General features: G+C 47.1%; 1 protein-coding gene across 12 annotated transcripts in view; it reads right to left on the bottom strand.

Annotated features, from left to right (window-relative positions):
* The window catches only part of SLC4A4 (solute carrier family 4 member 4), a 153502-nt gene that overhangs the window by 90293 nt on the left and 35653 nt on the right, over positions 1-27556 (bottom strand). For 5 of the 12 annotated variants that reach the window (XR_007203474.1, XM_048302814.1, XM_048302819.1 and 2 more), the window contains exon 1: positions 9055-9605. Coding sequence is in view for 11 of the 12 variants with exons in the window: in XM_048302814.1 (XP_048158771.1) it covers positions 9055-9232 (178 nt within the window). In the remaining variant the exon portion in view is untranslated. Of the gene's footprint in view, positions 1-9054; positions 9607-13923; positions 13930-27556 lie in introns of those variants that run through there. The other 7 variants (XM_048302817.1, XM_048302818.1, XM_048302820.1 and 4 more) reach the window with 4 other exon arrangements.

Genomic DNA, 27556 nt, shown 5'->3' with positions numbered 1-27556 from the left:
GCCCTATCTAGCACGTAGAGATCTGCTCTGCAGGCACACCAGAGGGGCAGGGGACACAGCCCGCCACGTGCTTTGTCAGCAGAAGATGGCATGGCACGGCATGGCTTTGTGCCCACGGAGGTGTCAGCACACAGCCAAGCCCGCAGAGAGAGGTGGCACCAGCCAGGACACTGCCGGGATGACAGCCAGGCCAGCACGCTTTGGAGCAGCTGCTTTTCCAACCCAGGGATGGCAGCAGAAGGTGCTTCTCATTTTGTGTGAGAATCAAATAAATTAACAACATAAAAAAAGCCCACGGCTCAGAAGAACAAATAAATCAGGGGGATGATCCATTTTAAAGGGGAGATACTAAAAGTAGTGCTAAGGAAGTCCCAAAGTAAGCCCTGCTTAGTTTCAAATCAGCTCAAGAAATAAGAACAAAAGGCCACTCTGTCACGTGCCAGGTGCCCTTAGCTCTACCTGGTTATAGAGGGGTTTACAGGAGCTGGTGGCAGCAGAGGGGCAGCTGGAGGACCTGCACCCCAACCAGCTCCACCTTCCAGGAGAGAAGCTGTTCTGCACTCCCACGATGGGATGCACAGCTGCGGGACACCCCATGCCGGAGAACTGTTCACACCAGCTGTGTTAGGAACAAGGAACGCAAGGATCTCCCCTAGCACTGTGCAAGAGCCAAGCGCTATTCCCATTCATGCACATGGACAGAGAGACCGAATCTCCAAGGAAAACCAAACCATAACCAGTCCTCTAGACAGGCTGCCCAGGCACGGTCCCACGCTCACCCAGCAGCCCTCATGGGGTTTTCAAAACATGCCGGTATTCAAGTGACCGATTTTCCATACAAGTAGAAGTCCATCGGTCAGGGAAACAGCAGGAAGATTCACTGAGCACTTTGTGGAAATCTGAACAAAACTGAATGCACCAGCTGGGAGACAAATCAGATCCAAATCCCTTCTCCTATAAACAATAGTAGTATGCAATGAACCAATTCTTCCATGGTGTGGCAGTTTGCCAAGGAGAAGGGTCAGCATGAATCCATCAGGCGATGGGAACAACAACCGTAAGGCTGAGTAGTAGGTTCTCAGACCGATAAAAGCCATCAGGAGAGGAGCCTGCCATGAGGGAGGGACAAGAAAGGGCAAAATATAAAACAGGGGCTTCAGCAGAGACAATCCTGAGCTACTACGCCATAGAAAAAGGAAAGAAGAAGGAACAAGATTAGAAACATCAGGGACCTCTTTCGGTCTGCCAGCTCCAACAGAAGAACCCCAAATTCATGGCTAAGAGTCAAGCGAGGACCAGCATCGGCAAGGAAGATGCAGTTTCTTAACCAAACAGGGAATTTGTCCAAAGATCATTTTATGTATTTGCATTACTGCACTTCACATCTTAACATACAGCCGTTGACTGAAATGCCTATGAGGGGCAGGGAATGAGCTGTGCAGGGGAAGACAGCATGGAAATTAGAAACCTTTTTCTCTTCTTCTGTAACATCAGGCTTCTAGCACTTTTGATATCTTCAAATGGACAGATTAATCTTGGATCTAACGCATTCCCATGTAACAAGACTATAGTTAGGCACAAGGGAAGTCTTCCTAGCCATCTGCCTAAAGCTTGCACTCCTCTGTTCCAAACGGATGATCCATGACCCAGACTGGACCTGCCAGATTCCTAACAAGATTCAGGGACCACTCCAGCAAAGCACGTGTAAAAGGTGAGCTAGATCTGAGCAACAGGATGGCTCTAAAATACAGAGATCACATGAATTCAAGTAAAAAATATCTAAACAGGAAAATAAAATAAAATGCAACAAGGTCTTCAATTGTCTTCCCGAAGATCCTAGAAACCCTGCTTGTGTAGATGAAGCAAAGTCAGTCAGCAGGGCGGCAGTGAATGAAGGGGTGGGCACTGTTCAGACAGAACAATGAACACATGGTGGGGGTATTCTCCCTGAGCTTTACGTAAGCCATTGTGAGACTCTTACCCACAACCCCGTAAGCTGCTTTTCTTTCTCTCTTCTTTGGAGGTGTGAGAGGTTATAAAAGCCACCAAACCTGTCCTGCTGTGATCTGATCTAATCTGGCCAGAACTGCTTGGCTTCCATGGAAAGAAAAGTTGAAGAAAACGTGAAGAATGCAGGGCTCTGAGGAACAGGGCAGAGAAGGGGATCTGTGCTGGACTGTTGAATTTAGCTCTTGGGAAGCATGGTACCTTTGCATTTTCTGGCATCCTTTAAAATTATGTCCCCTTCCAAAATGCTCCAAATGACCACTCAAGAGAACCAATCCTGGCTGAAAATCTTTTCCATCTCATTAATTACCAAGACTGAATGAACTGAGTACCAAGCTGTACTCGACACTATCAGGCTCACAGATGCAGGCAGATTTTAGACCCTGCTCCAAGAGAATTAAGAACTGTGGTATGATGACTAAGGCATCCAAAGCTGCCTCCGTTCTCTGGGAAAAAACTCAGACCAGCCCCCTGCAAGAGACCCTTGATTCCAAGGCTGCAGTTATACTGAAACAGGTGTTTGATGGAAGGTGGCCAGAGCCAGGGTTCCTGGAAGGCCAGGCTGCTGCCAGCAGGGCACCATGAAGGGATGCAAACAGAGTGGTGCTTACACAAAGGCTCCCAACGCCTCTCCAGCGGCACAGGCTTCCTTCAGGGAGCGCAGGAGGCCCCTGTGTCCCTTCTCAGTCTCTATTCAAGTTCGCCCAGCATTGTGCAACCAGAGGAGGAACATCACCAGAAGGAAAGGAAGGGACAGAGGTCCAGGAAGGCTGGGATGATGCTCAACAAGCTACAGCCCTAGCACCAGCTTCCAGGTTAAGCCCGGCTCCAGCAGTTCTGGTACGAGAAGGACAACACTCCCGTGTTACCGAGCCCCAGCTCAGGCAACATGCCCAGGCCTCCCCAACACATTTTGGACTACCTTTTCATTTTAAATGTCCTAGAAAAATCTGGGAAGGCTCACCAGCACATCTGGGACTTGCATCTGGCAAGTAAGGAAAGGCTGTATCTGATTTTCAATCTCCATGCTGAACTGTTATATCCAGTGTTATTATACCTTAAAAAAGAGCTGTTGGGCAGAGGGAGATGGGAGCAGACAGTCAAACAAGCCGAGACTTGAATCCCAACTGAAATGAGAGCAGTTGCTCCCATCCAAGGCTGCAGGGTGCCATGTGAGGGTCCCCTTTCGGCTTGGCATGGGCCCCAACAAAACTAGCTTCCCTGCCTGGTCAGAGAGCTGATGATAGTTTCCAATCAGTTGGACTTGATGATCTTAAAGCTCTGTTCCAACTTAAATGATTCTGTGATTCTAAACCGACTGGAGCTGGAAAAAAAGAAGTCACTACCAGAATGGTATGGAAACACCTTCCTTCACCTCGCGCTCAGCACACGTTGGCACAGAACTTATCACCGCTGGAAAGAAACCACCACCTTTCCTTCACCACGGGCCCACCATGCCAGCTATTGACTCAGCTGCTCTTACAAGGTTTTCTCCACTTCTCCTGCCTGCACAGCCAGCTTATCGCTGCCTTATGTAAAGCCAGTTTATCACCCTCTGAACTCAGACTGCAGCTTTTCTCACCAAGCATGGAGTAGGCGGGCATCAAAAACCTCTTCATGCAACCCAGCAACCTCAGAGCTAACGCTGATTCCTGACAGCAGAGGAAAGACAGAGGCAGTGACCAGAACGATATTCCATGCAATGACCTGCTGGATGCTGCGAAGAGTCAGCACTCTCCTGAAAAGTGCCATGGGGAATTACAGCTGGAGAGGAAAGGATCTGAAGACCTGAAATCTTTCATCACGGTCTTTCAAAGCTGGGAAGATCCAAACCATCCGTCTTGTTTTTACTTAGCTGTGTGGAGCGGCATTGGGTCCCAACTTCTGCCTGCCATTCCCAAGTTCATAGAATCATGGAATGGTTTGGGTCAGAAGGGACCTTGAAGTTCATCCAGTTCCAGCCCCTGCCATGGGCTGGGATACCTTCCACTACAGCAGGTTGTTCCAAGCCCCATCCAACCTGGATATGAACACTTCCAGGGACGGGGCAGCCACAGCTTCCCTGGTGAACCTGTGCCAGGGCCTCAGCACCCCCACAGGACAGTTGTGCCAGCTGCTGCATGGAAAGAGAGCACAAAGGTACTGCCTGAGTCTTCTGAGTCTTCTCTGGCTTGTGCAGGAGTAAAGCCCAGTTCAGTTTTACTGAAGCAAAACACAGCCTGGTTTGTCTCTACACGCAAATTAAAGGTACCAAAGAATATTAATGATCACATTCTGCGATCAGATTTTACCTGATTTATTTTTTAATCATATTTATTTTAGAAGCAATTAAAGACTCTGATATTAAGCAGGTCATCTTGTTACTTCTGAAAATGGAGGAGGGCCTGCTTACAGTTACAGATCAAAAACAGATGGCAGGAATGAGAGGAGAAAAAGAAATCAAAGTAAATGGGCAAATACAGCTCATTTCTCCCACTGTCAGGCTGCTGTTAATACAGGTAAAGATGTTCACAGTTATCTCTGCCCTTTTAACCTCTCTCCTCATTGATCTAACCATCAAGGACTAATCTTGGGCTTATGGCATCACACAGCTTTCTACCAGCAAAGTGCAATGACACAACCGGGTTGAGAATAGAAAGCAAGGAGGAGGAAAAGTGCTAAAATGGAACAAGTAGTTATGGAACATTGTTACAAAATCCCTGGGTTAGCCTCTCTGCAGAGTTAGCAGCACAACAGTAAATGCCACAATGAAAACAGGATCCAGAAAAAGTTTGCCCTAACGGCATCTTCTCCTGAATTCACTCGTACAGCAGTGCTGAGAGGTGCTATCAAAACCTTTACTTTGCCCATCATTTGGAAGGCAGGACAGGCGTGCTGCTCCCCATTTCCTAACAAATGGAGCCGGTGCGCTCCTCAGGCTTTGCAGTGGAGTTGTCAGACTTGAAATCCAGCATCCTCCACCCCACCACGAAGTCAGAGTAGCAGCAAGCCTGGGGGAAGTTCCACTTAGAGAGCCAAGAATACCTTATCTCTCAGGATAAGGTGGAGCTTTACTTTTCCCCTCTTGCAAAATCAGTTCTTAAGTAATCTGTTTATGTCACACATACCAGCACTCCTCACAGGGGCATTACAGCAGCACGGCGTTACCTTCAAGGAAAGGAACGTGCAGTGCTCTAAATGAATGGGAAGGGTCCTCTGGCACAGCTCAGGGCAGTGCCTCTTCCTGACTTCCCCCAAGAAAGCCAACTTGCACTTGCTTTCCCTCAGGCTCTGCCCTAGACCCTGGCAGATCCCTTGTCTTGCCGGGTCACACTTCTGGGCACCTCCAGCCAAGCAACTCCTCCTAACTAACATACACCAAATCCATCACCTAGCCCTCTCACGGAGACAGGCAGCAGGGAGGAGCTGGAAGGGAGTTATTTTCAAATGTCAACAGCTGATATCACAGCGACACATTCCACTGTAGGACCAGGGTGAGGTGCCACCTGAGAGACGGACTAAACAATCCCTGGAAGCAGGCCCAAGGGACATATTTCTGTCAGGTATGTACGGTTTCTGTTAACGTTCCATTTACTCAGCGAGGGCACAAGGGACAACTGTCCCACCCTGAAAATGTCTCAATGCCTTCCTGACCAGAAACGCCTGTTTTTACCTCTCCTTAAAAAGCCAAGTCCTTCCCTCTCCCCTGCACCACTACATAATCAAATTAGTGGGTGACGTGGTTGTGCAGAGCTGCTATCTCCATGCCACAGACATAACCTGCGGGCATCACTGACAAAGCAAAGGATGTTCCTCTCTTCTCCCGAAGAACCTGCCGAAGAGGGATGCTCAGAGCGACACCTTCAAAATTCTGTCTTCACCTCTTTGAACTCGAAGCAACTTAAGAAGCAGCAAAAGCAGCCTGGTTCTGAGGCCTATTATAATGCTCTGCTGGAGAGGTTTCCTATTGTCTCCTGCTAACTCCTGCTGCCAGGGAATCCCTGAGTTACAACTAAAGGTTGATAAAAGTTACAGCTGCCCTTCCCCTCATAGAAGGGAAAGAAACAATCTCCTCTCTGCACACTTTTGGTGAAATTAAGTGAATGAAGAGCCTTCCTGAGAAATTTGATCAATATTGACTGCAAAAAAAATAACTGGGAGAAGAACGGAAAGAAAAGGCAAGAGAGGCAAACAGCTTTAGGGCATGTATGTTGCTTCCTTGTAAAAGTAGGCTAAAAATAAAAACTATCAGAAAAATAACACACACCTGGAGGTTACAGTTCCCTCCACTGTTACCTCCTTCTCCAGAGGATGCAGTCCCTGCCAGCCTGTAAGAGAAGACAGTTGTAACCATAGCATGAAGGTGGGGAAGTAATGGAGGGCACTTCGGAGCTAACAGCTCCAAGTCTCTTGACAGACGCTCTCCTCCTTTAAAACACCCCACTGGAAGTGCAGGAATCTAACAGGGACTTAAAAGCATCTGCACCAAGTGCCAGCCAAAGGTCTGACCTCAGTCTCCTCTTCTCAAGTCACCTCAGCCACTGCTCATTTGACTTCCTCTCCATCCTTCACCATCTCTTAGGCCTCCTCTGGATGCTCTCCAACAGATATATGAAGGAGGATTTGCCCACTCCAGTTGGAATCCCCCTCCCCATCAGGAGTGGGACACACAGGATCGCTTGGGAGACTTGGAGGTTCATGGCATTAAATCCAGGACTGGAACTGCTGAGGGCATGAAGATGTCCCTGGGGCACTGAGATGGGATGATTCCTGTGGATGGATGGATTTTTAGCTGATGTTTTAGCCCTCCCCCTGGATCTTAAACTGACAGAGGGCAAGGTTAGATTACATACTGGGAGGAAATTCTTCCCCGCAAGGGTGGGGAGGCCCTGGCACAGGCTGCCCAGAGAAGCTGAGGCTGCCCCTTCCCTGGAAGTGTTGGACAGGGCTTGGAGCAACCTGGTCTAGTGGAAGGGGTCCCAGCCCATGGCAGGGGGTTGGAAGCGGATAGGTTTTAAGACCAGTTCCAACCCAAGCCACTCTGTGAGTGTACAGTTCATCCCACACATGCAGACCATGACTGCACCCGGGGCGCACATTGGATACACACACACACTAAGTGCACGGATCGCTGTGGAGAGACAGATGTAGCTGAGGACACACAGAGAATCACAGAATCACTGAGGCTGGAAACGTGGAGACAAATAAGATCTCTTCAAAGTGCCAAAGCCTTTAATGCTTACTGGCACTGCAGCAGTGCCCCAGATTTGCTAGGCACGCCAAGAATTCCGGGCTGTCCCACTGCGGAGAGCGGAGCGGCTGAGAAGCGGCTCCCTGACGGACCCATACATGCACCATACGTGCCCTGTGACCCTGACAGATGCCACAGCCTTGGATCCTTGGGTGATTTAGCTGGGCCGCTCCCAGGAGCCTGGCAGGAATCACAGAGCTGCCTTTAGCATCCCCGAGGGAATAAGCTAGCTACACAGCTCCAGGGCTCACCGGAGGCTCAGCTGAGCAGCTCCAGCTCCAGAGGCTTGTCGTGTACAACTAGAAGCACTTCTTTCACCTCCTCTCGTCCCTCCCCCAGTGAGATGAGCTGCAACTGGTCTGTTAGCCCAACTAAACCAAATGAGGATATCTACATTGGAACAAAGGATATAAACACACCACAGCCACAAATATTACTTAAAGCAGTAACCACGTGCCCTGCAGACAGTCAAAAGGACCCTCCCGTGCTCATCACCAACAATCACTTGCATTATATTCCTGGAGCATCACGCATGGCCATTGCAAATCCAAACAGCACACGGCAACATTTAAGACAATAAAACATTAAAAATATCGTCTCTCTCTCCCTTCTCAAAAGTTTCTGCTGCGCCAAAGCGTCAATTATTCCACAAGCAAAAGGCTAATACAAACCCGACCCTGCAGACAGCAAATAGCCTCATTAAACCCAACATGATGATTTATAGTGGCTGAGAACAGACTACTTCATCCCAGAGAGGAAGAAAACACTGGGTTTTTTGCGGAAACGACTGGCTTGGTTTGCTGGAAGTGTTCTAACTCCTCTTTTAAGAGATTATTTTCTCTCCTACTGCTGGATCCTTTCCTGTCCATTACCGGTGACAACGACATGGCTGTAACCCTACACCTTTCAAAACATTTTCAACTGAAAAGCCACAGGCATTTGTTCGCAAATAAAAAAGTAAGAATAAAATTACACCCTGAAGTCGGGAGGGGAAGGATAGTGCTGCAAGGTGAAATCCTCTCCCTTCTCAGTACAGTCGTATCCTATCCTGCTCTCCCCTCCTTCTCTCCCAGTAGTTTATCAAGCCCACAGACAATCAATCCCCAGAAAAAGAGAATTTGCTGCGATTAATTCACTCCTATCACCTTCATCACTTTCCAGGAACAAGCTTGAAGTAAACTTCTTTAAATTCCTTTTACTTTTGGGATTTCACAACATTTTTAGTTAGAGAGAAAACAAAAACACTTCCAAAGGAGTCTATTCTTTCCCTATAAAGTGAAGAAACTATTTTCTCTGTTAAGAAGTTCTCCTCCAAGGGAAAACCCTTCTCTTTATGCCTCCCAAGCACACAGGATAACCCAGGCAAATGTTCACTTCCCACCTTATGTCCCCCCCGACACTTGGTACAAATTCTGCTGGTTTTTCCACTTGGCTTCTCCACCTGTCTCCATATTTCCACACTCACAACTGCAGCAAGGATAGGCAAGCATTGCCAAAACTCTATTCGTAGAGGAAAGCAAAGCAAACAGCTCTGGTGTTTCACAGCCATTATGCAAGACACAGCAAACACAACTTTGGGGAAAGTGGAAGCGTGCTGCCAGCAGCACGCAACAGCGTTCGCTCCTGAACTGAAATAGAGGATTTCTCTAAAAAGTCACTTCCACCCCGACCAAGCCTACCCACATTTCAGTCAATTTTAGGATGAAATACTGGGCAAACCAAAGGCACCCCGCTTCTCGGCCCTCCGACTGTGCCCCACCTACATACGAACACCAAAGCAAAGGCACCCCTCCTCCCCGGCAGTCCAAGTCTCTTACCTTCCACTTCTTCTTCATCACATACATGTTTAAGGAAGGAAGCCCCTCTATCCAGTACCGCCTCGTCCTCCATCCTATAGTAATAGAAAAGAAAAAAGGAATGCTCAGACTTCTCCTGGAGTGAGCTGTTTGAACCAGCCCAAGTCCTGGGCAGGTTAACTTGCAAGCTGTTGTTCATGTTCCTGTGGGCACTCCTGTCCTCCTTCCAGTGCCTGCTGTTCCTTCATAGAGCTCTGTTCACATGGCGTTTGCTTTAAGCTGGCCTCTCGTAGCTCGAATTCTGACCTTGAGAGGACATCAGTGGTGACAGGTGTGAACAAGGTAATCCCAGCTACAAGGCTTTGGGGGCTTTCCTGTTTCTTGTGTCTGCCTTTTTTTCCCCCTTCTCTTTTTTCCAAAAAGTACAGCCACACGGGCAGGCTTGGGGCGGTCTATGCAATAGTCAAGAGCTTGCGGGATTCCAGTTTGCCTTTGAAGCTGTCCCAGCGGGCGGCAGCGGCCGAGCCGCGCAGGGAGGCGAGCGGGCACACCCCACACGGACACACAGCCCGGGCTCTGGCCAGCCCCTAATACCAGCACAGCACACTTGTCTGCTGGGAGCCCGGCTTTGTGTCACATGTTGGCCTTACAGAAATCTGACATATGAGGATTATCCCGAGACCGAGCTACAGTAAGTCAGATCATCACAGCAGTCATTTATGTGTGTCACCCCTTCATTCATCCATTTGGGGAAGGGTTTTAGTAGTTGCTGTCCTTCCCCTCCCCTTTTCTCTCCACCTCTGATCTGCCTCCATGGACAGCAGAGACTCCTAATTCCATGCTTCTGCCATCGCCGTGCTTCCGCAGAGCTGCCCAGAACTCCTGCTGCTGTGCTTCCCCCACAAAATCAGACCCTGCCTGTGTTCCGAGGGTACATCTGCAAATCCACTCTTGACAAGCAAATACAAAAATAATAAAATAATAATAATAAACGAAATTGGAACTGTGTTAAATAATCTCCTTAGAGGCTAAGTACACATTTGCTGCTCACCACTGTGCAGTCGCCACGGGAGCTTTCTATCCTAATACAACTGGGACCGAGCTGGTAACCCGTTTCGTACCAAGAATCAGACGTAAAACAACACCTTTTCCTTATATTCCCTCAGTGGAATAGGGATGAACTCAGTTCAGAGTTCAGGCCTTCAAAACTTCTTCCCATCCATATTGCTTCCATTCAAGATCCTCTGAGAGCAGCAGCAGCAAACACTTACAGATTATCTTAAATAAATGTTCAAATTCAGGAGGGTATAAATACTGTACAGATGAATACCAAGGAATCAGAATGCCTTAGGGTGTCTACCTTGCATCCCAATGCCTGGCTATCTAACTAGAAAATAAAAAATAAAACTCAGCCACAAAAGGAAGTACCAGAGTCCCATTTCATGAAAGCAGTACCACAGCAGCCATTCTCCCACCTCTGCCAAGTTTTCCTCCACCTCAAGCACACCTTTACTAACCCACAAATGGCCTCATCCTTGGCTCTTAGTCCACAGCTCAACTCCCAGAACAAGTCTCAAACATGTCGCAGATAAAAACAATGAAGAAAAATAGGTCAGATTCAAACACAGTACCAAAGCATATGGAAATACACATTTTTCATTTGGATTATTGGTTGGCAGTGAAAAATAAAGCACCGTACCCAGAAACGTCTGTGAGCACTGACTCCCAAGCTTAGGTCTAGTCCGAAGCCAGCTCCTCCTTCGCTCAGGCTGTTTCTGCCTGAATTCCAAGAGCCAGAGGATTTGAAGCAGAAATTTCCCTGACCTAGGAAAGGTGCCATTCCCCAAGCAGCTGCTGCCGGGTGCAGAGGGGTGGGACGTGCTCCTTGCCAGCACAGCACACCAAGGCAGCACTCAGGCACACACCAGCCTCCCCTGAAAGCTCCGGCTCTTCATTAAATTATTCAAGACTATTTACGCATCTTTTCTAAGGCAACAGAAGGGAACATACTCCATGGATACCCGTGCCTGTTTGCAATGGTTGTGAAGGCACAACCCCATATTTTTTTAATTATTTTTTCCTGCAAAGCAGCACAGTAGCTCCTTGCTATAAACACAACTGGAAACATCTGGAACAGATGGAACTGGATTTCCAGACCAAACACAAACCACAGGAGCTTTATTCCTCCGTGAAGTCTGTACTTATCCTGGCATTCAGCTCCACTCTCTGAGCACCCACACACGTGCATGTGTGTAACACACCTGTGTGTCCCACAGCCCTGTGTAAAACCATGTCCCAAGGCCAGTTCCCACAGCCTCGGCAGCATCAGTCCAGGCATGGAGCAACTGAGAAGCAACAGTGTGGTAGAGTGGAGAAAGGGAAAGGAAGGGAGCAGTTTCCACTGCCAGCAAGGGATACGGTGCCAAGAATTCACCAGTTGCCATCCCCTTGGTAAAAGGTCTACTCAACCTCCCCACAACAGCAGAGCATCCTCCCAAGCATGACCCCACAGCAGTGGGAATGGCCCCCACGCTCCCAGGAACACCACCTTGCCAGCCTGGAACGGGTTTAGCACATTGAACAGCCACGCTTTTTAGCTCCAGAGGGTTGGAAAACTGATCAGCAAGGCTGATGCTTTCCTTGATATGTGTATCCGAGGGAACTGGGGGGTTTAAAGAGCCAGGAATAGAGCTTGGGTCGTCTTGGCACAGCGCCCTGGCTCTAATCCGCAGGAGTTTAGTGATTAGACTCCAAGCACCACCTCCCTTGATTTGGTCTTTTCTGCCCTTCTCAGATTACCACTGGATTTCTGTGGGCCAAAATCTAGCAAGAAAACATCCTTTACCAATTTGCACGGGGAAACTATTTCAGCCCCCTGGAATTTTTCAAATACCATGAAATGGGAGTTGCAGAAATTAAAAAGAAAAGAAAAAGTCACAGGAAACTACAAGAAAATCTTCCCTGGAGTCTTCAAGGGCAGAAAGCTGGCAGACTCCTGTTAGTGAAGCACTGCCACAAGACCACGTACTGTCACTATTCCATGAAGACACACATGGACTGGGGAGAAGAAAGGATGGAAATAATTTCAGGGCCTCTGAAAAGAGATGTGCCTTCAGTTAAGCCTGGTTTACCAGCTCCTTGTTGGAAGGTAAAGGGATTTTCAGGCACTTCTCATCTAGATCCACATTCTCGTGACTGCTGCTGCAACATTTTGGAAACAAACCTAAAAAAAAAAAAAAATTTAAAAATATTGGGTTTCTATTTTCGGGGTCTGACAGAATATGCTCCAGTGAAAAAACATGAACTGCTTGAGTAACTGGCCTTTCTGGGCCAGTAATTAGATCAGTGCCAAACATTTTTAGAAATGATGTTATGTGTCAATAGAATTTGAACAAGAGTCACACACGGCCAGCAGCAACTCTGCTCTGCCTGCAAAGCACCGGCAGATACAGCTCACAGAAATATTCTGCCCGGCTACCTGGAAAGAACAAGACCAATTTAGTACTAGCAGGGATCCCGGACTTCCTAATGGCTGCGCTTATCCGCCAGCATCTGTTCCACCCATCACATCATGAATGCTTCCTGCAGGTCTCTGGCTGCAGCACCAAACACTTGAACTGCATCGTCCAGGTGGTGCAAAGCAGCAAGTAACCTCGGAGTTAGCATTCCTGGTGCTACTCCAGGCGGAGGCCGGCAGCCAGCTCCCCCAGGAGATGGAGTGCTGCCACCGCCCGGCTGCTCAGCTCCGGAGCCGTGAAACTTGGGAGACTGAGGAGAGAGGGAAAGTGGTGTTTGGGGTAAATAAAGAAGGACTGATGTGGCAACACGAGATGTTGCACAGAGTTACAACTCGCCGGAGTGAATAAATGCGTAACAGAGCTGCGGAGCCAGAGGGGAGAGTTACTGCTCACTGATAAGCTTTTACGATTCTGCCCACTTCCAACGGCTTTTGCAATCAGGAAGAAATTCCAGCACACTCTGAACTGCACAAGGAAAAAGAAACTGAGCCAGTTCCGTAACTGGAGCAGCATAACACAGAGCCGTGTGAAAGTCACATTAAAGAGCAACCAAATGAGCTGGGGCGTGGAGTGGGTGAAGGGCTGAGGGAGGAGGGAGAACTCCAGGTCACAGAGCAGCAGTGCCGGCAGCAGGGCTCCCGATGGATCAGTTGGAGCTGCCAGCCCACGGGTGCCTGCCCAGCCGTGCCACACAGCAGCTGCTGCACCACAGTTCTGCCAGGCAGGTGCGGGGAAGCTGTCCACTCTCCCAGGAAAGGCAAGGGAAGTAAAATCTTCCTGAGTGTGCACAACCAACCACCCTTTCTGCTTCACAGAGCACAGCACCAGTGACCTGTCAAGACTTTCCCTCAGAAAACTGCCATGGACAAAGCAGAGTGGGAAGGCATGGATGGGGATGCTGTGAGAGAACAGACAAACCCAAGCAAACGGTGCACAGGGCATCGCGGGCTGAGCTGTTTGGCAGGTCCCAAATCCCACAGGGTTTAGCCCTGAATCCACCACATACCGCTCCCCCTCACCACGTACCTCCCAAACACAAAAGGGGAGACTGGCTCTGGTAGGAAACACCCACAACCCCACACCGCTCCCCACAGGTGTAACCAACACTACTTGTGACAACCAGCATCATCCAACCTTCAACTACAGATGGATCAACACAGATGGGACCTGGACCTGAGCAGAGAGAAGAGCCACCAAAGGCTTCCCTGTCAGCTACACCCAGTGCCCTCACCAAGCCACCCAGGTTAGATGCCAAGTGTGTGTGGGTACATGTATGCGCATCCCAAAAGGAATGAGTCAGCAAGCCAAACAGGCTGCTTCTGTCAGCGGGCTTCGGGGAGACAGAGATAACATTATTTCTTCTCTCTGCAACCTGTGAAGCATTCAGACACTGCTATTGTAGTGGCCAAGTAAACAGGAAACCAGGAAGGAGACTTGGTCCCCGCTGATGCTCTCACAGCCCATACACAAATGCGCGAATGAACAGACTTAATTCGACCGATTCCTTTTTAGGGTCCTGATGTGTTTTGGTTTCCTCACATACTTGCATATGGGCTCTGTCACAGAGAAAAGAAGAGCTTCTGACTATACTCAGCACAGCCTGGTAGATGCACTTCTGGAACACGTTGCCAAATTTATCCTGGATGCATTTTCCCCTGTCAGCTCTAAAGCAGCATTTATTTACAAGCTTTCTCAGCAAAAGGCTGTACTCACCCAGAGCAAAGCAGGACAGAACCCTCTGCTTTGCACACAAAGAACTTGCACTGTAATATTTATAAACCAAATAAATTCCCAATTAAGTCATCTTGTTAGGTGAAATGTTTCCCTCTACAGAGGTGTTCTCAGGGATCGAAATTAAGTCCCATGACAGGATTTAAATACGAATCTCAGTTCTTGACTAAATCTTGTTTTCAAAAACTCTTACAGACTGGAACGTCAAGAACTCTAAATGTTTATCACAACTCACAGGTGAAGTCTATGAGAGCACCTTCCTGAAACCAAGATAAGAATAATTTGAATTCATGATGGCAAAATAAGTCCCATCATTTGGATTTCAATTTTGATCTCCAACAACTTTGGAAGAACTCTTGAAGTTGGGTATGTTCCAAAGATGAAGTAACTACTAGGAAAAGCAATTAGGAGTGAATGAAGATGCAGCTTTCTTCTGCACAAACAACAAAGTAACACTATCAAAACACAGGGAAATATAAGGGGAACACTGGCACTGGACGCGCGGCAGGTGTAACAGTTGAAGCCTCTGCTTCATTATGATTAAATGACTTACCATAAAATGTCATGACTATAAAAACTGATAAAGTCAGCTGCCTCTTTGGTTTCATTTCCTTCTCTTCAAGGAAACCATGGAGCTGAAACTGTGGACTCAGCAAGGACTAGGCTGCATTGCACTCCAGCTTCATTTGAGAACTACAGGATCTCAGTGCAAGCCCCTCTTCCAGGACAGGGTGAACCTCTGCTGCCGAGCACCTGGCTCCTGACACATTCCACATCCATCTGCTATATTTCATGTAGCTACAGCCAGGAAAAGGTACAGAGACACCCTGCAAGGAATTTGAGCTTGCACTTCCGCAGGAGCTTTGTGAGATGGAATCAAATGAGATGAATCCACAGGAAGAAGTGATTCTGGACTGCAAATATTATGAGTACATCTGTTTGAGGATAACATAAACCAGACATTTTTGTAGCTTTGTTTTCTGCAACAGATGAAATATAAAATCACAAAAAAAAAGCTTTCGCTAGAGGCAGAGCGGCATCAGGTTTTCAACTCATAAGCAGCAGTGGATTTTTCCTAAAAATTATTATTTCAAGCCAGCCTGTGGCATCTGATCTATTTTTGGCTATTTATTACCGTGACAATGTCATGTCCTGCAATATTTTTGTTACAGTTTTATGCCTTAAAGGCAGCTTCTTACTTGACTGTGTGTCTATTTGAAACCACTGCTGGTTTATACAGTAGCTGCTCCTTGCTCCAGCATCCGGTAAGAGCTCTTTTTGAGGGATCTGTGACTAAGTGTGCTGTGTCACAGGAGCAGGTACCATGGGCTAAGAAGCAACTGCAACGTTTCAAGTGTGTGTTTTACATCAGCTCAGCACACAACTTTCAAAGTACAAGAGATCTGGATACACCTATAGAGAAACCTGGACAAAGAAATAGCAAGTGCAGGAAATCTTTCCAGCATCTGCTGCATACTGCCCACCCAGAACCTCCAAAAGCAAGGCATGAGAAGCCTGATCCTGAGGCAGATTCCCAAGTATAACGAGGATGTTAGAGTGGGCAGTTTGGTCCCGCGTCTAAAAGAAAAGAGCTATCGGGAATGGGCGGTGCTGGGTTTAAGTCCATTTCCCACTTGAGCAGAGGAACAGGCAGTGTGTACAATGAGGGGTGGGGCAGCACACCACTGGCACCACTCGCCCAGGGCTGCTTTTCTCCAGGGAAAACAATCCGGCACGCTCAATCCTGGCTTCCCAGCAGGCAGCTAGCTCCCACACTTGTCCTCTCCTGTGACTGCTTTGGGGCGGAAAGTTCTCCATAGCAATCACACCACACACAAAATGTGTGCGACCAGCTCATAGCTTATTTCACCTCTGTTAATTACAGTTTGGAGCTTTTCCCTTTCCTCAGGCTTCATACCTTCAAATGCGCAACTCCTAGAGCTGCACATTGTCCCACCATCACCTTCCCAACCACCTCCGAAACACTGAAGCCCCTCTAAAAGCATCACGAAGCTCTGGGCCACTGATGGTAACATGAGTACAGAGCGTGTGCTGGCTTCCTACTGCAAGAAGGACGGGTAAGACCCGATGCAGCACAATCCAGACCTGAGCTCTAGCTGGCAGAGGCAGAAAGCCTGGTTGTATAAAACATTTTGGACATATCTGAAGCAGCCAAGGGAGCTAATGCACTCTCAGCACTTCCCAGAGTGCAGGCACAGCATTTCTGATCCAATTCTTGGCATTCTGAAGCGATACGTGGATTCACAATATGCTGGTTTCAAAAACATAATCCAGCATAAAGGATATTTTTAACATGGATGATTTTGGGAATCTGCTTAACCACTCGCATGGCGTTACACAAGCGGGAACCTCTCAAAGCGTACTTATCTGCAAATTCTGCAAACTCTACCTGGTTACTAGACGACAGTCTCTGTAAAACTGCAATTCTTCCATGTTGGAGCAGTTGCTTCAAAGAAAGAAGGGATGCGATACCACTTGAGTTCACCTTCAAAGGAGTATGGTCAGAGCACACAGCTGTAAAACTAAAACAGAAGGGCAAAGCCATCCAAACCAAATGCCAGCACACACACAAGACTCAGGCAGAAGAAAGAACTCCAAAAATATTAGACAAGCAAAAAAAACAGTGGGCTTTGGACCTCATCCTCACTTGAGTGCCAACTGCTCATCTAGAAGACTTTATAGCGACCATTCCCTGGGGTGATGAGACAAAATCTCTGCTGAAGAAGGTCACTGGCACTGGTCCTGGTGCATGCATCAAATTCTAATTCAATAACAGTCACTCAAAACTAATGCAGATCTGAGAGCCAGAAATGCGAACAGCCAGATTTCAAACTAAACGCCCCTCTTGCCTTCACTGACTGCACTGAGAAGAAAAAAAAAAGAAAAAACCAAAACCCAGAAAAAACAAAAAAAAAAAAACAATACAAAAAAACCACGAAAACACCCCCAAAAACACAGAACCACAAGCCAATGGAAGTTTACTGAAGATAAAGAAACATTTCCTGACAGAAGAGGAGAGAGGGGAGTGAAATGCAAAACCAAGTTCTTTTATAACTTGAGACTAAACCAAAAAAAGAAGAATTTCATCACTTCCACCAATTTAACCTCCAGTCAGAAGAGAGTCAGTCACAGCCCAGAGCAGCACGGACCTGGGTAGCCATTCTGTCTCCCAAAAGTGCCAAGCGCTCAGCAAAACACCGATTACGCCAGCACAAGCCACAGAGCCAGAAGGATACAGGTGCCTCACAAGTGACACCCACGAGGATCACTAAGCAGAAACGCAACTGCAAGTGACAATTCCCTTCCACATGGCCACAGATCCTGCTCTGGGAGAGCATCTGCTGTGCCTTCTGGGGGCTGTGATCAGGCTGTTGAGACAACGTCATGTACGTGTGGCCCCTGGCTATCACTAACCAGACTTACACCCACAGGCAGAAAAACTTGTGCTCCTCAAAATTTCACGTGGTATCAAAGGGGCAGGTTGGTAGCAAACAGCTGTTCCAGAGCATCGACAGCCACTGGGATAGAACGCAGTCGGGGGGAGCCACACTGCCATGGCCACTAGCCCACAGAGAGCTCATCCACACAGCCATGCACATGACAGTGCCTGCAGAGAAAGCAAAGGGAGATTTTGTACACTTCTAGGGAACAGGTCACTGGAGCATGGAGCAAAGCACCACCTTCAGGTGCCCCTTGCCCTTCCATGCGCTCAGCTCGTGAGAGCAATGCCTCGTGGCAACCCACTTGACACCTCGACTTGGGCGCGTGATGCCAGCGAAGAGCAGGCCGAGCCCGTGATCTTTCCACTCAGCCCTGCAGACCAATTAGTCATTAATAAGAGTGTGGCCCAGAGCAGGCAGGGGCACATGATCACATTCTCACAGCATTAGTCAGCGGATGGAGGGATACGGGTTCCTTCACCAGGACACCAGCTCCAACGGGAGGAACATGATGCAGCATAAAAGCAGAGTGGTATGAGCAGACAACGCATGATCCTGCATAAAGGCAGTCCACTTAGCAATGCTCAACTCACCTCACCAGCAAAATGCGTTTGCTGCTGGACTGGCATTTTGCTCCATGGGAGAGTCAGGTTCTTAATTTAGTTCTCGGTGCCCTAAAGCTGGATTTACTGTATCCTCCAACCACAGCCAAGAGCGCAGAACCCAACTGCTGAGCAGGCAACTCCCAAGTTTTAACAAGACTGTCCTCTATGTGACATCCATTTAAGGGCAGCTCAAAATAGACTTATTCATATCAGCCTAAAACAAGACTGCGAAGAAAACAACAACCCGAGAGCTGAAAAGTAATTTCTTGCCCGAAAATGCTCACAGCCACTTCTTCTGAACTCCTTCCTTGTGACCCATCAATGTTGTCCGGAAGAACAATTTGCGGGACAAAACTGGTAGGAACACACTGATGCTGATAAGCAGCACTGTTGCAGGATGTCCTGTGTCCTCCCGAGTAACCTGAACACCAGTATAATGACTACTGAGCTTGGACAGAAGACCAAGCAGACTTCTGCAAGAGAAGAGAAAATGAGATATTAGCATCAGTCTTTCTTTCAGACAACACCTGGAAAACTTCATCTGCTCCAGGAAAAAAATCCTTCTTCTGGAGAGAGAAAACCTAAAATATTAACATCACTTGCATCTTCCTTTACCCGAGGAAGGCTACTCAGCCTCCTCTACCACCATTTACACAAGTATGTCACTGGAACGAGCTCCTCTCCCTGCATGGCAGTTGGCTCCTTCTGACTCCCAGATCATTAGCCCATAAACATGAACTTCCCAGGCATTCCTCAAATGTTCTCTTCATATTTCCCATGTTCCTGTACAACTCAGCCTTTTACCCATTAGGGTTTCAAGCCATAGCATTTTAACATGAGCAAGCGCTATAAAAAATATTTTATAGGTCCCACATTCTATTTCCTCTTCTTCCAGAACTCTGTATAAAGCAAGAGTTTCTACTTCTGTTTTAGGAACTATAAACTCAGAGGCATCCTCAAGAACCACAGTTGATATAACACGCTGTGCTGCTTTGTCTAGGGTACAGCTAATTTTCTTCTCAGTATCAAGCTATGGTTTGGATTTGTGCTGGAAACAGTGGTGGGAATTCACGAATGTTTTAGTTATTGCTGTGGGAGTGAGCAAGCAGTGGTGCGGTGCTTGGTTGCCGGCTGAGGTTAAGTCAGGACAGTCCTTTTTGGCGTCAATACAGGGCACAACGGGTTCAAAATAACAGCAGATTTGATTGGAACGTGCTAGGTGGAATGTATAGCTGTCATAGCTGCATGGATACTGATCAGCAGGCTCTCGTCTTGCCATGGGCACGCTCGCCTGGCTGCATGCGGTGCCTCGTCGGGGTGCCTTTTGCTTTCAGTGCTCACCGTGGTGCTTATCAGGCTGCTCCGCTGGGCCTGGGAATGCTCTGATTACAGCAATGACAACGTGCCCGGGCTGGCGGGGGGCCAGCACAGGGCTACTGCGCTCCTGGGGAGGCTGGAACTCCAATGGAACTTGAGTCCATGGGCTGTGACCTGTGGATGACACCTCGAAGGATCACTCCAGGCTGGAGAAGGTACATCTCAAAGTATCTGGCCAGGCCCATGCTGCAGCAGGTACACCTTGAAGCATCAGTGGCTGTGCATGAGGTCATGCTGGAGCACCTCACAGCTCGTGCCAATCACCCACCAGCTGCTTTCATCCTCTTTTCCACATGCATGTGCCTAAAACACTGGAGGCAGCCATTCTTTCAGAAAAAGCCTTGGGAAAACAACTTTCTGTAACAGGCCTGAAATGGTTTGCTGTGGTAACAGATATTCATAAAAGCATAACAGGATAAAGCAGCTTTTGCGTTCCTTTTTTAAGCTGTCAGGGCCACCACGGCTGAACCCAGACACGGTCATTAGTCACACATTTCTTGGAGACACCTGTTAACAAAGAACAGCTTTATGCCCAGCATCTAATTGCAACACGGCTGTTTAAAGGTAAACGGGAAATGGGCGACGGTAATATTTAATCCCAGTTATCTGCGTCCATTATCTTGCATTTTTGTATTGTTAAGTGGAATGACTGGTCTGGGAACAGAGCCAGAAAAGTTGGGCTGATACCACAGTTCAAGACTCCATAGATATTTCTGAGAATTACAAGTTAAGGATCACATCCAGAACTGAACTGACCTCTCCACAAAAACCCACAGGTACCTTCACGGAGTCACAAGTCAAGCCTTTCCAGGAAAGCAGAGCTGTTGGCAACCCAAGGCATTACTGGACCAGGAATATTTAATGCAAAGATGTCCTATGCATCATTTAGAATTAAAAAGGCAGAAACAGGTTCGTTCAAGAACTGTGGCTTCATTCGTAGAAAAGTTATTACAGAAACTTTTAGAGTTCACAGGAATCTCTGCACTCCCACATTTCTGAAGATTCAGGGGACATCCAGGTTACTTGCTGGGACAGACATTTTGAGCATGATGAGCTTAAGTTGTTTTTTCAATGCTTTTTAACAAATTAAGTTGCATAGCTAATGTTCAGTGAACTGGGCTCTTCTAGCTTGATCTTTAATTTGAGTAATTATTTTAAGAGCTGGAGACACGATCTCCCTTTACTCAGTCTCTAGAGAGGATTCTGACACCGGAAGACACGGTCGGGGGTTTTTTCACAGGGTTGTTTTGCAGCATATTCCCTTTCAACTAAATTTATACACTGTATTCCTGGCAAAGGGAAGAGATCCGTGATCCAAGGAAAACTTTGGAAATATGGAGGTCTTCCTTTTGCAGCAATTCCTGCCGTTTCACTGTTTTGTTCAGAGTGTGCATCCCAGGTTAAGTTACAGTACAAGGATGGCAGTTACATGCCCACTCCTTCAAGTTACACTGCAAATAGGAATAAGCCATGAAGCTGAGCAGTCAGAGCATCCTGGCTGGAGCTCCGTGCCCACAACAGCCGAGGAAAGGCGCCTGGGCTTGCCTTGCCAACAAAGCACAGGCCTAAGCCCATGCTCGAGCCCAGGCTTGCTCACATTCCTTCCATGCTAGCAGGCTCTCAGGCTGAACTTCAGAGCACTGCCAAGGTGACCACACAGAACCCAGCAGACCCAAAGATCAGCAAGGTCCTACGTACAAGCCAGAACCCTCCAGAGTGCCATGGCTGCAATCGCACACCCGCCTTGTCAGGCACAGTGCAAAACCTCTTCCCCAGGCACAGGAAAGTCCAATCTACACAGAAGGCCTTCTCCAAGCTTGAATGGCACGGGAGGTGTACAGCACAGGAGACAGTCTGCCTTTCCTTCTGAAGCCCAGCTTCGGTATAGAAATTGATCATTCACCGTTGATTAAAAGGGAGAAGAATACTCTTCTATCCCGAGTGAGAAGCATTCACACAGTTACAGGGAATCATTGCATGTATCACATTCCGGTAGAAGCAGTTCTTGCTCTTAGGCAACCCCAATCTCCTTTCCATGCACATTCCAGTGATGTGCCAATAACACAACAGAGACACAAGCCCACTCTGAAACGGAGAGCATTTCAATATCTATTCAAGGTATTTTTTCCAAAAAATTCAGTGATGTCATCCAACAGGTGAACTGGGACTGAAAAGACAAGCTAGGCAGGTGGACAAATGATGGCTGTAGGTTCGTTCCAATTCTACTCTAAATCAATATTCTATTCTACAGCCTCCAACACCACCCTTTGAGTGCCTATCAAAGATGCACTCAAGACTTTGCACTGGTCTTTCATTGATTTCCAACCCCACCCTGCAAGCAGCTCATGGCTGCAATCTAGACTTTGTCCCTGCACCCCTCTGGCCCCACTTGATGAATTCTCCCCGCACACTGTCCTATCTCAGCACGCATTTCTTCCGTTCGTGCCGGTGGAACTACTCATGCAGGACTCACCCCAGCACGGCACTTCAGCATGGCCTTAAAGGCCAATGAGTTGAATTGCCTCGAGGCCAGAAGTCACCTGTGCTGAAGTGTTTTGTGGGACTAAGGCAACAGCTCCACATTTCCAACCTTTCTCGCTGCACTGGTACTCCATCATCAGCACTACAAACACGTCCGGCACTGCTTCCATGGAATGCCACACTAACCCTTCTGCTGGGACAATACTGCTCCAGCCCCGTTACTGCTCACCTAAGAGATCATGAGATGTCGAACAGTGGATGCAGAACACTTCCATGGCACCACACACTGGCTTGCTGTGCCATCAAGGCTCTGGAACGGAGCTTTGCTGGGGACACATGAGAACAAAGCCCCATCTATTTTTCCCTGGGGATGATTGTTCCTGCCCAGAAGGACATACAGGCAGCTCTGTGGAACAAGGCTGCTGTCTTGAGCCGTGCTCTGTGTCTGCTGAATGCACAAAGTGTCAGCCAGGGAAGTGAGCTCAGACTAGACAAATATAACATGAATTTAGGTAACATCCGCTTCAGGATGACCACGTTTGCCAACTCTGAGACCTAAGCAAAATGTGCAGGTCCAATTCCTGTGTATAAGAAATATACTTCAATTCCAGTGCAACAGACAGGTTTGATGTGCTCAAATCCCACTTTTCCTTGAGCTACTGAGCAACTATTTCGCAGCTTCATTCTAAACAATCTCATATTCGGCAGCCTTGATGAAAAGACCTTTACGCTTACGTCAAAGGGCTGACAATGTGTCTGAAGTGTTATACAGTCACCAGTACAATAAAAGCAGTTAACTTTTGCAACCTTCTGTTCAAGGTTAAGAGTTGAAATGAGTTCAGCAAACCTTCAAGGTGCGATTAAAATGAAGCAAAAATTGATTAAAAAAACCTTAAGGGGAAAATACCAGAATCTTCAAGTTGCACACACCATTGAAAAAGAGACACAAGCTCTGTTTCTGCACCTACTGTACAAAATAGAGAAAACTGAAAAATTTTAGTAAAGATGAGTAGCTGGCACACAAGACTTCAGTTGTCACCTTTGACTTCAGACTACACATCTGCATAGTCATCAAAATCAAAGCGTTTGCATGTTTCGCTCAGAAAAAGTAGCAGAAAAAGACAGAACACACCACAGGAATAAATCCTAAGTGAAAAAAGGCAAAAATCTTTCGGACATGCAAACCCACCAGGACTTCTTGCGTAACACCGGCTCATTCTGATAACTTGGAAAAGGAAGTAAAATTCAATCTCCCTTGGGGAACAATCACATCAAATATCAGCCTGTTTCATTAACTTCACAGATGAGCAGCAGTCACCTCGCAGCAGTCCAAAGAAGAGGTAACCATTCCCACCATGGTCCCGTAGTTCTGTATGATTTATATATTATATATAAGTGTATAATTAATAATAATATATTACTAATTATAATTAGAATAAAATGAAATAGCTTTTATAATTATCATTAATAACAGAATGAAGTGATTTGAGTAATCCTCAGTCTCAAAAGAAGTCACAGAACAATTCCTACCACCAAGTTCTTCAACTCACTTTCAGATGCCAGAAGTACGGATCAATACTTATGGAAGGACAATTAAGGCTTATTTCAAGACAGAATTAATACAGAGTATTTAGCAAGTATTTATTACATGGTAGCAAAACAGAAATACAATCCTGGTCGCCTACAGAGGTAACTCTATAATACAGCTAGGATTTGAAACACCTGGAAAATTCTCTTTCCCCACTAAACGGATTTCCTTTGGAGTAGTAAATATATAGATCAGCCATATTCTCTCTCTCCACACATATTTTTATATATAAATAATTAATCTATTTTAAATCCTCCCCTCAGTCTCTGTTTTACTTTAGCAGCAGAATGAGGTCTCCTAAGGGCACACGTTTCTGGAATTCAGATGCTGAAAGTTCCTTTGTGCCACAAATTCAAAGGATTCTGATATTGGTGACATGGAATCAGCTCTTCTGATCTTTCTGGTGAGAAAATCAGATAAAACCAGGGCCATTTGCAATTTCCTCTGCTGTGCTCAGAATGCTCAGCCATACTCCAACAGCATGGATCTACATGCCTATTCAATTTGGACTGAAATCCACTGTTCCAAATCAAACTGAACACCTAGAACTGAGATGTAGTTTTCTCTGCTTTTCAAATTTCTCATAGATCTCCATGCAACTTCACCACACTGACAGTCCCTGTGGCAAGTTCAAATACGTTCCTTATGTGAAAGACTCATAATTGCGGGACAGTAATTCAAAGACATTTTTATCTCTTCAGTTAATGTGACTAGGCCACTGAAAAACAAGAGCTCTGAAGCTTTTTACTTATACCACGCACTGTTTTATCACCCAATTATGGGTGCAGTAATTGTCTTTGACACTGTCCAACAGCAATAAAAAGCATACCTGCCACAAACTGCCCACAATCCTGAGCAAACTCAGGAGAAACGAGATGCTACAGTGACTCAAAGTTCAAGGGCAGGGGGGAAGAAGCTTTGCTTTGAGTGGCTGTGGGAATTCACTGCAACCTTGACCATTTTATGGCTGTATTTTGATTTCAAGCCACACAGCGAAGAGCTTTCTTAACAGAGTTAAGAGGAAGACCTCTGCCTCCCCATCCAAGTCCCTATGTTTTGAGGAATCACAAAAGAGAAGCTTTCCTTCCACCAGACGCAGCACAATGACACAGAGACACGCTCCTTTATCAATATTAACCATAAACTGCTCTTACTGGGTTTTCAAAGAGCACTCCCCCCCTTCTGAGCCTTCTAAGTGGATTTGAAGCCGGAAGCAGCTAATTGACTTGGAACGAGGAGTTACCAGAACCCTTTTAATTTGCTCAAAGCAGGAGTTCAAATTCTAAACCTAATGCACACAGAAAATACATGCGAGGCGGATCGCTGGAGCGTGACAAGGATGCTCTCGCACTGGAGCCACGGAGGCATCTCGGCAGCACTGAGGGACCGAGCGGTGCCGCAGCACCGGAGCTGGAGCGCCGTGAACGCTGTTTGCAACAAGGCACCTTCAAACCCTCCTTCCAAGTCCTCCGGTGCTCCCAGCCCATAGGAAGGAATTGGAGTGCAAACCAGTACAAGCCACGCTATTTTGATACGGATGCATATAACAACGTCATGGCATAAAACCCAAAACATTAAATTAAAGAAGAGAAATCGGGTTACTAGCAAATCTGCACTAACAGATGACATGTATGCACACAGGAGCATCACTTGCCATACCCACAGGGCCGATTTTCGGGCACCCACCTCCCAAAACAGCACATTTCCCCCAGTACATGCTTTCTCAAAGCAACACCCTGCCTTTGCGACAGCATCTTTCTGGCAAGGCAGCACCTCCAACTCCAAATAGCTGTTTGCACACTTACTGGCAGAATAATAAGGACAGGTTTTCTCTTTACTCTCTCACGCAGCAATTTTCCTTCACAACCTTACCCAAAACACTTTCCAGCTCATTATTTATTACAGCTGTCCAGGGTGGCAGCATTAGAAAACCTTCAGCCAGAGACATACTCAGCTCTTCCACCCTCTCTGATAAGAAGGCAGATCTGAAAACAAAAGGAGTTACAGATTTTTCCTTCTCATGGGGATGTTTTTCTTTGAACAGCACTTTGTGCATAAATTCAACCTTTTCTTATCAGCGTAAGACATCGGTAACCGAAGCATTTACCCTACATCCGCTGCATTTTAAAAGCTCCTTTTAAAAACCTGCTACAAGTGATACCACAAGACAGCGCCAGTACATGAGGCTGTCTTCTGGCTGCAGAGGAGTTTCAAGTTTTAAAATCGTAACACAGAAGTTTAAGGGAAAACCCTGCACCGCTCTGAGCTGCAAAAAATCCTGCCGGACCTTGCTGGGAGCAGACCGGATGAGTGCAGGGTGTTACCTTGCCAGGAATGCCCTGTGCACACAAATGAAAGCTTCATCCCTCCTCCCCGTAGCTGGAAAAAGCAGAAAAAGGAAAAGGAAAAAAAAAAATCCATAATTCCTTCTCACCCCACCACCACACCTTGCTCCCCACTCATCCAAGGTCAGCAGTCACTGCTCTACGTTGCCAGTCCCTTGAAATCATGGGAATGTAGCTTCCTAAAGTCTAGCCACTGCTTTTAAAAATGTGAAATTCATGCTCAGCAGGAGCAAAGGATAAGTTACATGCAAATCTTCCTATTTTTTTTGAACTTGAAAGTCTGTGTTTCCTTCCTAGGAAGCTGAAGAAGCATCCCTGCACTAGCAGATTGCACTAGCATTTGCCCTTCAAATCCCACTGACCCTCACCAGCAGGTGAAGTTGATGAGAGCTAAAATCACCAGCTGAAACCAGGCTTTGCAAAACTAACTGTTCCATCACCCAATCCAGGAGTCACCAGAAAAAGTCTTTGAGCACGGAATGGCAGCTCAGGAAAGGAAGGGCACGGACTAGGACAGATCAGCTCATGTACATGCTCTGAGCGAGCAGAAACGCAAACAGTCCCGTTTCATCATTTGGCACAGGACTGGAAATTGTAAGTGCAAAATGAAGTCTCTCATTCAATAGTTGCTGGGGTTTGGGAGCCTGACAGTTGTTTTGGTCGGGGGCCTCTGTATCTTGCTCTTTATACACAGTTTCCTACTGATCTCAACCAAAGTAAGAACTAGGTGTATTTCTGCAGCCTAACACACCAGCATTTAGCAGCATATTCTGTCCCACACACAACATACAACTCTGCACATTTTGTTAAATCCAACTAGTAAAGTTTCTTTTCTTTTTTTTTTTTTAAACAGAAAATACGTACATTATAGGAACAACCAGAACAAAGCCCCTAAGCAGCTGGGAGCACACGCACAAAGTCACGTTCAGATGCACAGTAACTGCACTTCTCTGACACAAAAAGAGCAAGTACGTATATATAGTACAAGGAGCAGTTCTCCGACAGAGCTGCTACTGCTCGGATCTGCCCCAGGGCCCGACCTTGGTCCTTACGCATCCAACTTTACTAACAGGAGCGGCTTTGCGGAACGACTCCACGGAGCTCCCGCGGCGCGCTCCGATCCCCGCTCTCCTGGGAGAGCCCGGTGCCTTTTTCCACGTCGTGGGAGCTCCCTGCACACCCACGCGCTCCTCCTGAACGGGAGTGCTAAAGGGATGAGCTCCGAACAAAAGAAAAATCCATTAATAACTAACATGGTAAACGAAAAGGAGCAAGCCTAAAGATGGTTAAATCCTCGTTTCCCCGTGTGCTCTAGCTCTGAATGGCAGCGCTTCGCAGGAAGCACAGAAAAGGCAAACAAACACCAAAGAGCTGGTCTTGGATTAAAAAAACACTCCAAACGACCATATACCAGGTG

This window comes from Corvus hawaiiensis, chromosome 5 (assembly GCF_020740725.1).
Source record: "Corvus hawaiiensis isolate bCorHaw1 chromosome 5, bCorHaw1.pri.cur, whole genome shotgun sequence".
In the NCBI taxonomy this organism is placed as follows: Eukaryota; Metazoa; Chordata; class Aves; order Passeriformes; family Corvidae; genus Corvus; species Corvus hawaiiensis.
This window is presented reverse-complemented; position numbering and strand designations above follow the sequence as displayed.